We start from the raw sequence: 15184 nt of genomic DNA on the forward strand, positions 1-15184 counted from the left end.
AAAAAAAAAAAAAAAAAAAAAAAAAAAAAAAACAATCCAAACAGACTGAAGGACAAGAAAACCATTTTAAATTAAAGACAAAGGATGATGAGATAGCTCAGTGGTTAAGAGCACTGGCTGCTTTTCCAAAGAACATGGGTTCAGTTTCCAGCACCCACATGGCAGCCTGTCAACTGTCTGTACTCCAGTTTCATGTGATATCCTTCACACACACACACACACACACACACACACACACACACACACACACACACACACAAACGCAGGCAGAACATCAATGTACATAAAATAAAAAAATTAAAAATTAATTTTTAAAATTAATTAATTAATTAATTAAAACCAAGTAAAGAGCCATGGCAATGGAATGAAATATGGCATGTTTGCTTGTGGGAGGACTGTTTTGAGACAGAGTTACTATGCTACCAGGCCAGCCTCAAACTTGCAGTCTCAGATATACACATGCCAAGTAATTTACAAGTGAAGCATCATGATGTCTACAACATTTTTTTTTTTTCCAAACAGGGCTTCTCTGTGTAGCCCAGACTATTCCTGCAGCCCAGGCTGGCCTCCAATTCAGAGATTCACTTGCCTCTGCCCAGCTTACAACTTTTATATTAATGTGTATGAATGCTTTTCCTATGTGTACGTATATGTGCCATATGTGTACACCTGGTACCTGAGGTTAGAAGAAGGTATCAGACCCCCTGAAACTGGAGTTAACAGATGTTTGTGAGCTACCATGTGGGTGCTAGGAACTGAACCTGAGCCTTCTGTAAAACCAACAAGTGCTCTTAACTGCCGAGCTAACTCTCCAGTCCTTTGATGTCTCTCTACAAATTTTAAATCATCTACAAATAATAAAGGACCTGAATATATACAATCTATACACAAAAACTATGTATGTATAGAGAGTGGAATGGTGAGAGTAAGAAAAGAAAGAAGAGGATTGGGTGAGTTTGTCAAAAGTCAATGATTGGTACATCCAGGTGAAGGTGTATGGATATTTGCTGTGCAATCCTTTATATTCCTGAGATTTAAAATCTTGTAACATTAAAGGCAAAAGCTAACTACAGATTTCGGAGCACGGAGCTTTACTGTAGGAAAGTTTACTATTATTTTCAAATTATTTCATCAAGACTAAAAGCACTTCAGACCTCTGGCAATGTACACTTCAACTCAGAGCAAAAGCCACTTTCAAGAAAAAAATGTGATCTATAAACAGATCTGTCGGAAGAATCAGTGTTTTTCTCTCCATAATCCCTTACATGTAAAGGCAGAGAAAGCAAATTATTTGGGGAACACTACAACTTATTATTGAACTGAAGTGCTCTACTCTTAACTTGGTGTGGGCTGGGGTCTTGCCATAGTGCCTGTGTGGAGGTTCTCTCCTACCACTGATCTAGGAATACAATTCAGGTTAAGCTCTTGAAACAGCTAGCAAGCCTTTAAAATACTTTAAGTTGGCATTTATTAAAACTTCTATGCTTTTTGCTATTTCTCCTCATGCTTTGCATAAGTATTTTGATGCTCATGAAAGAGTTACATATAAATTTAAAATTTTCCATCAATATTTTATTTTGTAGTATGCATGTTTTGGGGAAAAAATTGTGTGTGTGTGTGTGTGTGTGTGTGTGTGTATACTCTGTTAGGTTCTTGTAGGCAGAGTCAGTGTGTGAGGAGTAGAAAGCAAATGAAACAGTAAAGGAAACTACTAGGAGTTAAATATCAACTACGGGCAGTCACAATGCTAAAGGCTATTGAATCTTATGTATTTAATACTCAGCAGCTCGAGCTGACCTGAAATTGAGGGAGTCATCATGCCTCAGCCTCCCAGCTGCTGAGAAAGAAAAAAGATTAGCTACACAGATTCGTGGATGCTGCCTCAAAGGATCGCCAGAGTTAGGATGAATCTTGTTAAGTGTCAGATTTTCCCAGATTATTAGCTGAATGTCTGAAATGTGATGAGGTGTTTAGTTAACAAAACTTTGGGGAAAGGCTGTTTTATTATGTACCATTATCAGGACGCTGGGAAATAAATGAAAACATCATCTCAGAAAGCTGGAGAGGGGTACAAGAGCAAACTCCATGACTGAGGACTTGGTAAAATCTATTAGACCCTTAAGCAGAAGGATCAGGAGTTTAAGGCCAGCCTGGTCATGCACGGTTTTAAAAAAATAAATTAAATTTCAAAAAGAGGGCTGGAGGTGTGGCTGGCTTGGTGCAACAAAATATATTAGCATTTATAAGATCCTACAATCTATCCAATCCTGGATCCTGAAGTCCTAAAGGCAGGAGAGAGAAAAAGACAAGAGAGTAGTCAGGGACAGACAAAACAAATCAACAGATGACGGACCTAAAAAACAAACAAACAAACAAACCAACCATTTTTTATGAAAGAAAATATATTTTAATGGTACAGAGAACAGTTAATATTAATGCTTTTTCAAAAATCTTAGAATAAAGTGATTTAATTTAGCCAGTTTGACCACATGAGACTCTTTCCAACTTTCTAATACCTATTCAATTGATTTTTTTTTTAAGATTTACTTATTATTTATACAGTATTCTGCCTGCATGTGTGCCTGCACGCCAGAAGAGAGCACCAGACCTTGTTAATAGATGGTTATGAGTCACCATGTGGTTGCTGGGAATTGAACTCATGACCTTTGGAAGAATAGCCAGTGCTCTTAACCTCTGAGCCATCTCTCCAGCAATTGTTTTGTTCTTTTCCCCTCCACTTTACAAATGTATGTTTGGGGGCTGGTGAGATGCTCAGTGGGTAAAGATACCTACTGCCAAGTTTGATGACTGAAGTTTGACCAACAACAGGAGAGACTTGATCCCCACAAGTCATCCTTAGATCTATACACACGCACATGCACACACAGATAGACAGACAGACAGACAGATAGATGCAAAAGAATAATTTTAAATAAAAACATTTAAAAATAAGAAATATAGCTGGGCGGTGATGGCACACTCCTTTATTTCCAGCCCAGGACATACTCCCTAACAGACTCAAATATATTTTGTTTCCTGTAAAATGTAAGCCATCTAAAGTAGGTAAGTTTGAAAATATTTAAGAATCAATGTCTCAAATTTTATTATACTTTGAAACAATCCACATATTTAATTAATATAGCTCACCTTTTCACTTAGTAGTATAGCTTAGTTGTTTTACATAGACAAATAAAAACAATTACTGCTGAAAAGTTCATTCATAAACTTATTTTACTTATAGCTGCCTGACTCACTTATGCTTAATTATGACTTAAGTTCTCACGGAAAATCTCCAGAGACATTAATAAAGTTAAACACCATTATCTGTTGAGAAAGGCAAGAGTCAAAAACATTACAGAAAACTAAATACGAAGACACATGGCTGTATATCCCAGCATTCAAGAGGCTCAGGCAGGAGGAAAGCTAGCCTATCTATGCCGTCTCAGGGGAACAAATCCCAGGCCGGAAGTGGTATTGCACATGCTCAGCATCTATGAAACCTGCCTTTAACTCTCAAAAAACAAAAATGTATCACAGAAAAATCTACAAAGTTAAAATACTACTCCTTTCTTTCTTTTCCTTCTTTTTGATTCTTGTTATATAGCAAATAACTTGTTTTAGCGAACATTCTGTTCACAGGTTAAACTACAGTTTCACAGTCCAAACATCTAGTAAAGATAACAAGCTGAGCAGAAACTGTCTGCATCATGGTCCATATTGACAATTCTGAAAATACAGCTGTTTTTAACAACAAGACCAATCTTATTCATACATGGTTTACACAAAGCATAGGAATTTGAAAAGCACATGGGTTATATTTCTGAGAGTTTTATGATTATTTATGTAAGTGCCTGTTTTTGGTTTTGGTTTTCTTAGATTCTTTGTTTTTGTTATTTTGGGTTTTTGAGACTGGCTTTCTTTGCGTAGCCCTGATGTCCTGACTCCCTCTGTAGATCAGTCTGACCCTGAACTCAGAGATTCACCTGCCTCTGCCTCCTGAGTACTGGGATTACAGGTACATGTTACCACCACTTAGCTCTTTTCTTTCTTTGTTCGAGACAATTTTAAAAGAACTCCCTTAAAGAATTTTATAAATGAATTTGGCAATATCATCTAGAGCAGTGGTTCTCAGCTTTCCTAATGCTACAACCCTTTAATACATTTCCTCATGTTGTGATGACCACAACCACAGAATTATTTTCACTGCTCCTTCATAATTGTAAATTTGCTGTTAAGAATCTTAATGTAACAGATGTAGCCCATGGCAGTTTAGTGTCCAAGTGGGTTACATAGTAATGGGAAGAGGGACTGCCTGACATAATCTGACTGGCCTGTTCTTTGATCACCTCCCCCTGAGGGGGAAGCAGCCTTACCAGGCCACAGAAGATGACAATGCAGCCACTCCTGATGAGATCTGATAGACTAAGATCAGAAGGAAGGAGAGGAGGCCCTCCCCTATCAGTGGACTTGGGGAAGGGCATGTGTGAAGAAGGGGGAGGGAGGGTGGGGCTGGGAGGGGTGGAGGGAGAGGCTTACGGGGGGATACAAAGTGAATAAAGTGTAATTAATAAAATAAAATTAAATTAAAAAAAATAATTTTAATGTAGCCAGCAAGTGGTGACACAAGCCTTTAATCCCAGCACTTGGGAGGCAGAGGCAGGTGGACCTCTAAGTTTCAGGCCAGCCTGATCTATAGAGTGAGTTCCAAGACAGACAGGGTTACACAAAAAAGAAATCCTGTCTTGAAAAAACAAAACAACAACAACAAAAACATAATGTAAAGTTTGGCAATAAAGATCTGTCGTGACCCCAAGGTTGAGAAGCTCTGATATAGAGCTAAACAACTATCAAGGGCTAGAAGTGGCTCATCAGCTAAAGGGTTTGCTGTATGCGGATCTAAGTCTGGCACCCATGTAAAAGATGGGTGCTGCTGCATGTATCTGGAAGCTTTCTCTGGGGAAGCAGGGACAGGGAGATCTCAAGAGCATGCTGGCCAGCCAGGTTAGCCAAAAGAGAGCTCCAGGATCAGTGAGAGACCCTAGCTCAAAAAATAAGGTGAGGAACAGAAAAAGACCCCTCATGTCAATTTCTGGCCTCTTAATGCACATTCATGTTATGTACTTTCACATATGCACATGTGAACATATACAAAAACAGAAAATTATCAAACATACAAACATTCATACCAAACATATACAAACTACCATTTAAACAGATGCAAACAGAGATATTACAGCTTTCTGGAATCAGTATAAAACTAACAAAACTCACTCATTTATTTACTTTTTTTGAGACAGAGTCTCTCTGCAGCCCTGATTGGACTGAAATTCACTATGTAGATCAGGCTAGCCTTAAACTCACAGAGATCCTCCTGCCTCTGCCTCCCAAAGGCTGCTGTTTTAAGTACAAAACTGTTGTTTTTCCTATTCTTTATATTTTTATCCAAACTTGCTGAAAAACAAAGTGGGAAAGATACCTATTTACAAATACAGTACATCTCCCTTATCCATAGCTTGCTTTTTGCAGTTTCAATCACCTGAGGTCAAAGATATATACAAATGTTACACAGAAAAGCACATAAGTAAATAAACCTAAATTGCAAAATGTGTGCCATTTTGATTAATGAGATAAAATCTCATGCTGCCCATTCAGGACATAAACCATCCTTTTGTCTAGTGTATCCACACTGCATATGCTGATACCCACCAATGATTAAGTGGCCATCTTGATTATTAGATCGAGTATTACAGTGGCTTGGGTTCAAATAACTTCTTTAACTTGTTAAAGTTCCAACCCACAAATGATGAAGAAGCGATAACAGGGCACAAGATATAGAAGGCCAAGTGAACTGTATTACTCTGCAGCCTCAGTTTTATAGTGTATATATGGTTTGGTACTATGCAGTTTCAGCACAGGGAACATACTCCTGAAGGAGAAGGTGAAACATACATACATTTGTGGAGGAGACTGTCAATCTTGGGTAACCCTCTGAGGATTTATATACTGTTAGTGGTTGTTGGGGGATGGAGAAACATTTCCTTCAATTCTATAGGCACTAATAAGATGCCCATGTTTTTGTAAACAGCCCTACTGAAACTCACTGGGTCACAAAAACAAACAAAAAGAACATAAAAACAGAAGTGGGGCTTCTTGAAAAGAGGATTAGCAGGAGTAATTGGGAGATAAGAGGATAAAGGAGGAGTTAGGGAATGAATATGCTCAGAATACATTACATAAAATATCACAGTGAAACTATTATCATGTATAATCGATGAATGCTAATTAATTTTTTAAAATTATTTTGCCATAACATAAAATCAATCTCAGGGAGGTTACTAGACACCTAGGAGCTATCTTGATATCACCAAAGCCCATCTGAGTATAGATAAAAGAGTACTTCCATTCAGTGTTTTTCAGAATCACACAGTTGTTATTTGGGGGTCTATTAGTTCCTGGAGTGTCCCCAATGGAGGACAGGTGGCCTGAAAGTGAAGCAGCTAAAATGGGATCTGGTCTGATGAAGATGAATGGACATATGCAGAAGAGGGATTTTCAAAGACACATATCAAAAGACTCAGGGGGTGAGTGGTTCAGAGGTGAAAAAAAAGTAACAATGGGAAGGGAGTGATCTTAAGAGGAACCAGTACATGGAGACCTTAAGTTCCTCAAAGAGGACAATAAAATTCCTATACTTGGGAAGTGGAGAGTTAGCAGAACACCCTATTGCCAGGGTTTCTGGTGAGTACAGAGAAGTTCCTGTAGGAAAACTGGAATCCAATCAAGAAAATACCAGAGAGTTGAGAAGCAATCTCCACTGAGGAAAGAGGACCAGGAAGACCTCTGGCAGAGCAGTGTCTCTGAAAAGAAGCATGGCACTCTGCCCCAGTTGAGAAATTGCATTCAAAATCTCAAGAATCAAAATCTCTCCTTACCAGCTCCAATGGACATTTGTCCAGAGCAACGAATCACCAGTCTGACTCACCATTGGATCCCCGATCAATCAGTCAGGAATGAAGACAAAGGCTTCAAAGGTGTACATTTGGGAGTCCTGGGTGAGAGGTCCAGGGTCCAATGATGAATCTGATCCTATCTGTGCTACAACCTCCTAACTGTTAAAGAAAAAAGTTATTCAACACTTGTTAAAGCATGGTGATGTACAGTGTATTCAAGACCATCTCCCAGGCACAGAGATCACTGCAATGAAATTCTATAACAGAGGAAAGAAGCTGGGCTCAACTCCAATTACAGCAAACAAGAAATTTTAGCCAAAGAAAAAGAGGGGTGGGAACCCATGGGTGGCTTCAGAACTGAGGTGGATTCTAGCAAAAACAACCTAGAAATATTCTTGCAAAAGGCAGGCCAATGTGGTCAGACATCACCTGGGGAATAGTACAGAAGGAAAAATGTGATCAGTTATTTAGGGATACCCAGATATTTATATGGGAGGATCCTTGCTAAACTTTTAGATTCAGAAAAGTTTAGATAAAACTAACTTTAAAAAAAGATTAGAAGGCCAGGGTGTAGTGGCGCATGTCTTTAATCCCAGCGCTTAGGAGGCAGAAGCAGGTGGATCTCTGTGAGTTCAGTGCCAGCCTGGTCTACATAGTGAGACCTTGTCAAAACACACACACACAGGCCTAGAAGAGTCAGGAGTATGACTGAAGTTTGTTCAAACAAATACCTGTCACTTGTTCACCTCCCGAGTGAACCTCTGTATGGAAACTATACTGCCTACTATCTGACACATACGCTGAACCAGGTTCTCGTAATAGTTAAAGCTTTTCTGCAGGCCCTCAGATTATACTGGTAGAAAAAGGTAAAGTGATTTGTAGTTAAACTGAATCCTTACAAATTAGCTAAACCTAAAGTAAATCCAAATATTTCACAGAAATTTTTATAACGAAGCAAAAAGTAATTAATGATTATTTTCCAAAACTTTTTGAGGCAGTCTTATGTAGCCCAGGCTAACCTCAAACTTGATAGGTAGTTGAAGATGACTTCAAACTTTCTGATCCTCCTGCCTTTACATCTTGAGTGCTGGGATTATAGGCATCACACCTGGTTAACGCAATGCTAAGGAAAAAATCCAGAGCTTCACACATGCTAAGCAAGTATTTTACCAACTAGTCACATCCATAGTACAGATTTTCATATTTCAATTTTTGTTGTTGATATTAGTCACTTGATTTTTACTATGTGGCTGGATCAGTCTCAAAACTCTCCACATCCACATCTATTTATCCAAATATTGTCATCACTGATTTGCAGTGCTGGAGAATAACTCAGGACCTTGTACATGCTAGGCAAGCTACATCCCTAGCCCTTACTATCTCAATTCTTTATCTGCCTTAGAATAAACTGCCTTAATATAATATGAGGTAAGAACAGAGACCATGGTCCAATACAGTACAAAATGATGAATAAATGTCTTAGCAAACAAATTAGTTCATTGTAACTTCACTTGACCCTAGGGAACCATTATTCCCACTCTGAGAACGTACACTGAGCCTCTAGCTAAACAATTTGCCTACTGTGGCAAGTTGTAAGGAATGAAGAAAGGGTCTGAACACAAGTTTAAAAACACATTTCTAGTACATATCAATCTGTGGTAAGAACCAGTTTTTAAAATTTCCAACCTATTACAAATCAGTAGTTTAAAATAAATTTGTTTAAATTTTTATTTACCATATGTGTGCACACATGTTGGGGGGATGGCATACATACATGGCATACTTCTTTTTTTTTTTTTTTTTTTTTTTTGAAACAGGGTCTCCCTATATATAATCCTGGCTATGCTGGAACTTACTAAGTAAACTAGCTGGCCTCACAAAAGATCTGCCTGCCTCTGCCTCCCAAGTACTGGGAGTAAAGGTGTATGCCTTTATGCTTGGCTATGTGCCATGCTCTTCTGTGGAGGTCAGAGGACAACTTGTAGAAAATAAAATTGTCATTTTAAAAAATTATATAGGAAGTGTGGCGAAATGGCTCATCAGTCAAAAGCACTGCTCTTTCAGAAGACCTGGGTTCAGTTCCCAACACCCACATGGCAGCTCACAACTGTCTGTAACATCAATTCCAGAGGATCTGACATCCTTTTCTGGCCTCCACAGGTACCAGGAATGTATCTGGTATAGGGACACACATGTAGGCAAAATACCCAAACATATTTTTTAAATTACTTTAAAAATTATATGTGGAAAAAAAAGTATAAAACACTATCTTTTCTACTGCAACATTTAAAGTTTCTGAACATTTCAGTAGTTTAAACACATGACAATCGTTAGCACACACTCCTTACTCTTCAGGGCTGGGTTATCTCTAGATGATACCACTACTCAAAACAACTCAGTGATAACATGTTTCTACCTTTTGCTTGAAGGACATGATTCTGAAAACATCTGCATTGCCTTCTTTACTCTACAAAGAGGGGCTGGAGAGATGTCTCAGAGGTTAAGAACAATGTCTGCTCTTCCTAAAGACCCAGGTTCAATTCCCATCATCCACACAGCGGTTTACACTCATCTGTAACTCCAGTTCCACAGGATCTGATGATCCTCTGGCCTCTATGGGCACCAGGCACACAAATGCCATATATTACATATAATGAGTCCTAACAACTAAAAGAGAAAAAAATTACTTACAGTTCCTTTAAATGAGTCTGAGAAAAAGCATTTTCTTGGACAGACATTATAGCATTGTTGTTCAAATCTCTAAAATAAAAAAAAAAAAAAAACACATCAGTAACCATTTCTATAGTGAAAGTATGTAATGTATACATGTTCATGAACACCTCCTGCTGACAGTCTCAATATGCAACTCTGGCTGGCCTTAAACTGGCTACATAGACCAGGCTGGCTTCAAACTCAAAAAGATTTGCCTGCCTTTGTCTTCTGAGGACTGGGATTAAAGGCAGCCACCATTGCCCCCCCCTCACAAAGATTACACAGTGAGTAAATATATATGAAATACTTACAGATACTCAAGAGATTCAAGACCAATGAATGCTTTCTGTGTAATTGACTTAATCTGGTTTCCTTGCAAGATTCTGAAATAAAATTAAATTCATTAAATATTTACCTACACAAAGTGTAATTGTGTTAAATGTTTACATGTGGTATTGTTAACACACTCTTTAAACTATTTTTCGTTATGTGTCTGTGTGTATATGTGGGGGAGAGGTATGTGCATGTGGGGGATGTGCCTCTGGAAGCCAGGAAGTCCTCAGACCCCCTGAGGTATAAGATGCTTAAGAGTCACTTAATATGGGTGCTGAGAACAAAACCCAGGTCCTCTGCAAGAGAAGAAAGCATTCTTAACCTCTGAGCCATCCTTTTAGTCCCTTTAATGGCTTTACTCAGATATTACTGAGGGAAAAATTATACACACTGAATTATAGCTTAATGAAAGCAAGCATTTTTAAGAAAGTTATGAATTACTAATTAACGCAAAGCACAATATAAAAGCTTCTACTGAGATCTCATAGCTCAATGGAAGTCCTCTAACAATCATCCTAGCCACTGAAATACTGGGTAGCTGACCAATGCAAAGTGAGGTTAAAGTCCCCATTTCTCTCCTTAATAAAAGATGATCAGATTGAGACAAATATGACTCTTTGGAGAATTCCTTCTCATTGGAGATCTAAAATGTTTCATGGGAGACTATTTCCCTTATTATTTAGGTTGATTCCCCAAATATCTCATATGATTAAACATACACCTGCTCTACTACATTTTCTCAGGGCATTTCTCTTACTTGAACAGAAAATTCTATTCAGTCACTTATTTAAATTCCATTAGATTGAGGATGTAAACTTGTCCAGGCACTATGGAAATCAGTATGGAAGTTCCTCCAAAAACTGAAAACAGAACTACCATATGGCCCAGCTATACTATTGGTAGATGTATCCCTGAAAGCCTCTAAGTCAATATGCCAGAGATACTTGCGTAACCATGCTTACTGCTGTACTACTTCCAACAGCCAGGAAATGGGACCAGCCTAGATGTCCATTAAAACACAGAGGATAAAGAAAAGGTAACACATACATACAATAAAATTTTATGTAGCAATAAAGAAAAATGAAGTTATAGCATTTGCAGAAAAATGGATGCAACCAAACATTTTCTCTCATATACAGTACCTAGAGTTAGAATTACAAACACGCAGGTGTGTGTGTGTGTGTGTGTGTGTGTGTGTGATAAAACTAGAAAAGAGATCCTGACGGGAGGAAGAGATCCAAAGGAGATGGGAGATAAAGAATGGTGCATATCTCATAAGAGAGCAGCCTTACCAGGCCACAGAGGAAGACAATGCAGCCAATCCTGATTGAGACCTATAGCCTAGGGTCAGATGGATGGGGAGGAGAACCACCCCTATCAGCGAACTGAGGGAAGGGCAAGGGAGGAGAGGAGGGAGGGAGGGTAGAATTGGAAGGGAATGAGGGAGGGGGCTACAGCTGGGATACAAAGTGAATAAGTTGTAATTAATAAAAAAAAAAAAAAAAAAAAAAAAAAACAGAGCAGAAGAATCTACCTGAATATAAGGGAACCACCCGCAGTATAGAGGAAGTGGAAGGACAGTAAGGAGGGGAATAAAGAGAACAAAGAACAATGAGACGCATGTATGAACATTCTGTGACTGCAAGCCATCTCTTACAACGCTAATCTGAAAGTAATTTAGATGAAAGGTAAATTTCCATAGGAATCCTTTATAAATAAAAAGTGCTGGCCCATAGGGGCTCATATAGAATGCATTGCCAATTAAAGAGCATGCATGGGACAGACCCAGGCCCCCTACACATATGGAACAGTAGTGCAGCTGATCATTATGTGGGACTCCTAAAATGGGAGCAGGGGCTATGTCTGACTACACCGCCTGCCTTTGGATCCCTTTCCTATAATTGGGCTGTCTTGTCTACCTTCAATAGAAGATACACCTAGACTGACAGCAACTTAGTATGCCAAACCTTGTTGATATCCATGGAAGGTCTCCCCTTTTTTGAGGAGAGGAGGGGTAGATGTGGGGGAGGGAAAGTGAGGGAGGGACAGGAAGGAAAAGAGGGAAGGGAAGCTAGGATTGGGATATGAAGTAAATAAATAATTAATTAAAAAATATAAAAAATTATAAACTGCCTAAACAACAACAAACTATTTGATAAACAAAGCTCCTTCCTTTAGGAGACAGTGGGAAGGCTCAGATTTTCTGTTCATAGAAAATAAACATTTTCCAATAACATTTACAACACTCCTTGAAAAGACATGAGATACACGCAAACATCACAAATACATACAATTTAGTGAGGCTTTTGAGTCCAACAAAGGCTTCACTAGCGTCTTCTATGGCCCATGAAATTTCATTGTTTCTCAAATCTCTGAAAGTGTCAGGGAGAAAAAGATTATTAGCCAGTATGTCCACCAAACTACTAGGAAGTATCCTGATATGGCAGCATGAAGGGACACATAGTGCTTTTAAACTTTATTTTAACAGTGATTGATGATGAAGACTCAGTTCTGGGGTTTAAAGGAGTATTTGTGATAAACACCGAAAATTTAATAAATTAACTAAGCAGCTGGGCTAGTCCCAGCACTTGGGAGGCAAAGGCAGGCAGATCTCTATGAGTTCAAAACAGCCTGATCTACATAGTGAGCTCCAGGACAGTCAGAACTTCATAGAGACCCAGCCTCAAATTTTTATTAATTAATTAATTATTAATATAGACATAGGTTAGCAAACTAAGCAACCTCCTAAGATTACTAATCTTCCTAGTTAGCCTTATCTAATTGTACTAGTCTATTAAAAATTGTAGGCAAGGCCCTACAAAAGGGAGGATTTCAAATAAGGGTGATAGATACAGCTTGAAAATGTAACTTTTCGCAAAAGGAAAGGGCAGAGAGATTCAACCAGTCAGTGTGAAGGTTGGAGACAAAGTTCTCCCAGAGTATGGAGGCACCAAAGTAGTTCTAGATGACAAGGATTATTTCTTATTTAGAGATGGTGACATTCTTGGAAAGTATGTGGACTGAAATCACTATTGAAATGGTGTCACATGAAGCTGCCCATTCCACCAATGTTCTGAACTATTTCATCATGTAAATAATTTCATTGCCTCCTTTTTATAATAAATTGATGATGCCTAAAGAAATGACATCCATTGTCTCTGGAATTTAGTTTCACTGTACTGTTATAAACATTTCCAAATAAAATAATGTAAATGAAAAAAAAAAAAAAGAAAATGTAATTTTAGACTCATGGGATTCCTGGATGCTTCAAGACTCCCTCTGGGCCCTTAAACTTATTTGCTCAAACAGAAATACCAACACAGAGCTTCATAGCCAAGAGCAATTAAGCATTCCCCTTGGAAAGCAAAAATTGTATGACCACATGCTAGAGCAGTCAGTGCGTTTTTCTTTAAAAGTATCATCTTTTAAAACCTACTACTTCACACTCAGGATGATCTTTTCAAGTTCCCACCATCTGCATGCAAATCATGATTTCCTTGTTTTTGATTGCTGAGTAGTATTCTATTACGTAAATGTACCACACTTTCTGTATCCATTCCTCCACTGAGGGACATCTAGGTTGTTCCCAGATTCTGGCTATTACGAATAAAGCTGCTATGAACTTAGTTGAGCAACTGTCCTTATTGAATGGTGGGGCATCTTTTGGGTAAATGCCCAGGAATGGTATAGCTGGGGAGTGAGGTAACCCAGAAGCAGAAAGTCCTAAAGAAGCTAAACAACAAGGAGGACCCTAGGGAAGAGGCTGAAAACTCATTCAGAGGGCAGACAGGATAGACATCAGAAGTAGGAAAAAAAAAAAGGAACAGGACAGGAACCTTTCACAGAGGACCTCTGAAAGACTCTACCCACCTGGTTATCGAAGGAGATACTGAGATTCATAACCAAACTTTGGGCAGAGTGCAGGAAACCTTATGGAAGAAGAGGGAGATAGAAGACCTGGAGGGACAGGAACTCCACAATGAGAACAGAGCCAAAAAGCCCGGGCCCAGGGGTCCTCCAGAGACTGATACTCCACCCAAGGACCATGCATCGAGAGGACCTAGACCCTCTGCTCAGAGGAGGCCCATAGGCTACTCAATTTCCAAGTGGGTTCCCTAGTAAGGGGTAAAAAGGTTGTCTCTGACATGAACTCAGTGGCCAGCTCTTTGATCACCTCCCCCTGAGGAGGGAACAGCCTTACCAGGCCACAGAGGAAGACAATGCAGCCAGTCCTGATGAGACCTGATAGGCTAGGGTCAGATGGAAAGGAAGGAGTCCTCCCCTATCAGGGGACTAGGGAAAGGGCATAGGGGGAGAAGTGAGAGGGTGGGTGGGACTGGGAGGAGAAGAGGGAGGAGGCTGCAGTGGGGATTCAAAGTGAATAAATTGCATGGAGATAACCTAGAACCCCTGCACAGATGTAGCCCTTCCCTATCAGTGGATTAGAGAAAGGGTATAGCGGGAGAAGAGGGAGATGAGGGAGGAGGATACAAAGTGAATAAATTGCAATCAATCAATCAATCAATCAAGTTTAGAAAGAGATTAACATAGAAAAAATCCACTATCCCATTGTCAGAGAAAAGTATACTTGTATACATCATGTGCTGATGAAATACTAGCTATATTAGAAGTATTTAATCACTTTTGCTTCCTAAAGCTATCTCATATGACATGGCATAACCATCTTCAACTCCCAGAAGCTATAATTACCTATGTAACATGAGACCCAGCCTGTAATGGAGGAAGAAGAAGCTGACTAGGCCCTATACCTCACTGAGGGTTTATACATAGTTAATAGTTGATGGAGGAGAGGAGAGAGAGTTCCTGAAGTCTTACGGCCACTGGTACCCAAGCCAGACTCCTGAAAGCAATCTTAAGGAAGTTCATCGGTGGTGCTGGTGTTGACTACTGGTCTTGTGTATGCTAGGAGAGTGCTCCACTGAACAAGGCCAATAATCAATTAGCAGCAGCACCACTGCACACACACTTGTGTGCACACAGGCACAGACACACACACCATTTAGCCAGGCATGCTGGTACATGCCTATAATCCCTGCACCTAGAAGGCATAGCTAAGAGTTCAAGTCCAACCTAAGCTACATAGTGAGATATTATCTCCAAAAATGCAAAGGAAAAATGAAGTTAGTTTCTTTTGGGCAAAGCCATGAAGATAGAGCTCAGTCATAAAG

General features: G+C 39.2%; 1 protein-coding gene across 3 annotated transcripts in view; it reads right to left on the reverse strand.

Moving 5' to 3' along the window:
* Lrig2 (leucine rich repeats and immunoglobulin like domains 2) overlaps window positions 1–15184 on the reverse strand; it is a 59557-nt gene that overhangs the window by 21171 nt on the left and 23202 nt on the right. For all 3 annotated transcript variants that reach the window (XM_055628797.1, XM_055628787.1, XM_055628806.1), the window contains 3 exons: window positions 12287–12367; window positions 9974–10045; window positions 9642–9710 (listed from right to left, as the gene is read on the reverse strand). In XM_055628797.1, coding sequence (XP_055484772.1) covers window positions 9642–9710; window positions 9974–10045; window positions 12287–12367 — 222 coding nt within the window. The remainder of the gene's footprint in view (window positions 1–9641; window positions 9711–9973; window positions 10046–12286; window positions 12368–15184) is intronic.

This window comes from Psammomys obesus, unplaced genomic scaffold, assembly GCF_907164565.1.
Source record: "Psammomys obesus unplaced genomic scaffold, mPsaObe1.curated_primary_1811, whole genome shotgun sequence".
Lineage (NCBI taxonomy): Eukaryota > Metazoa > Chordata > Mammalia > Rodentia > Muridae > Psammomys > Psammomys obesus.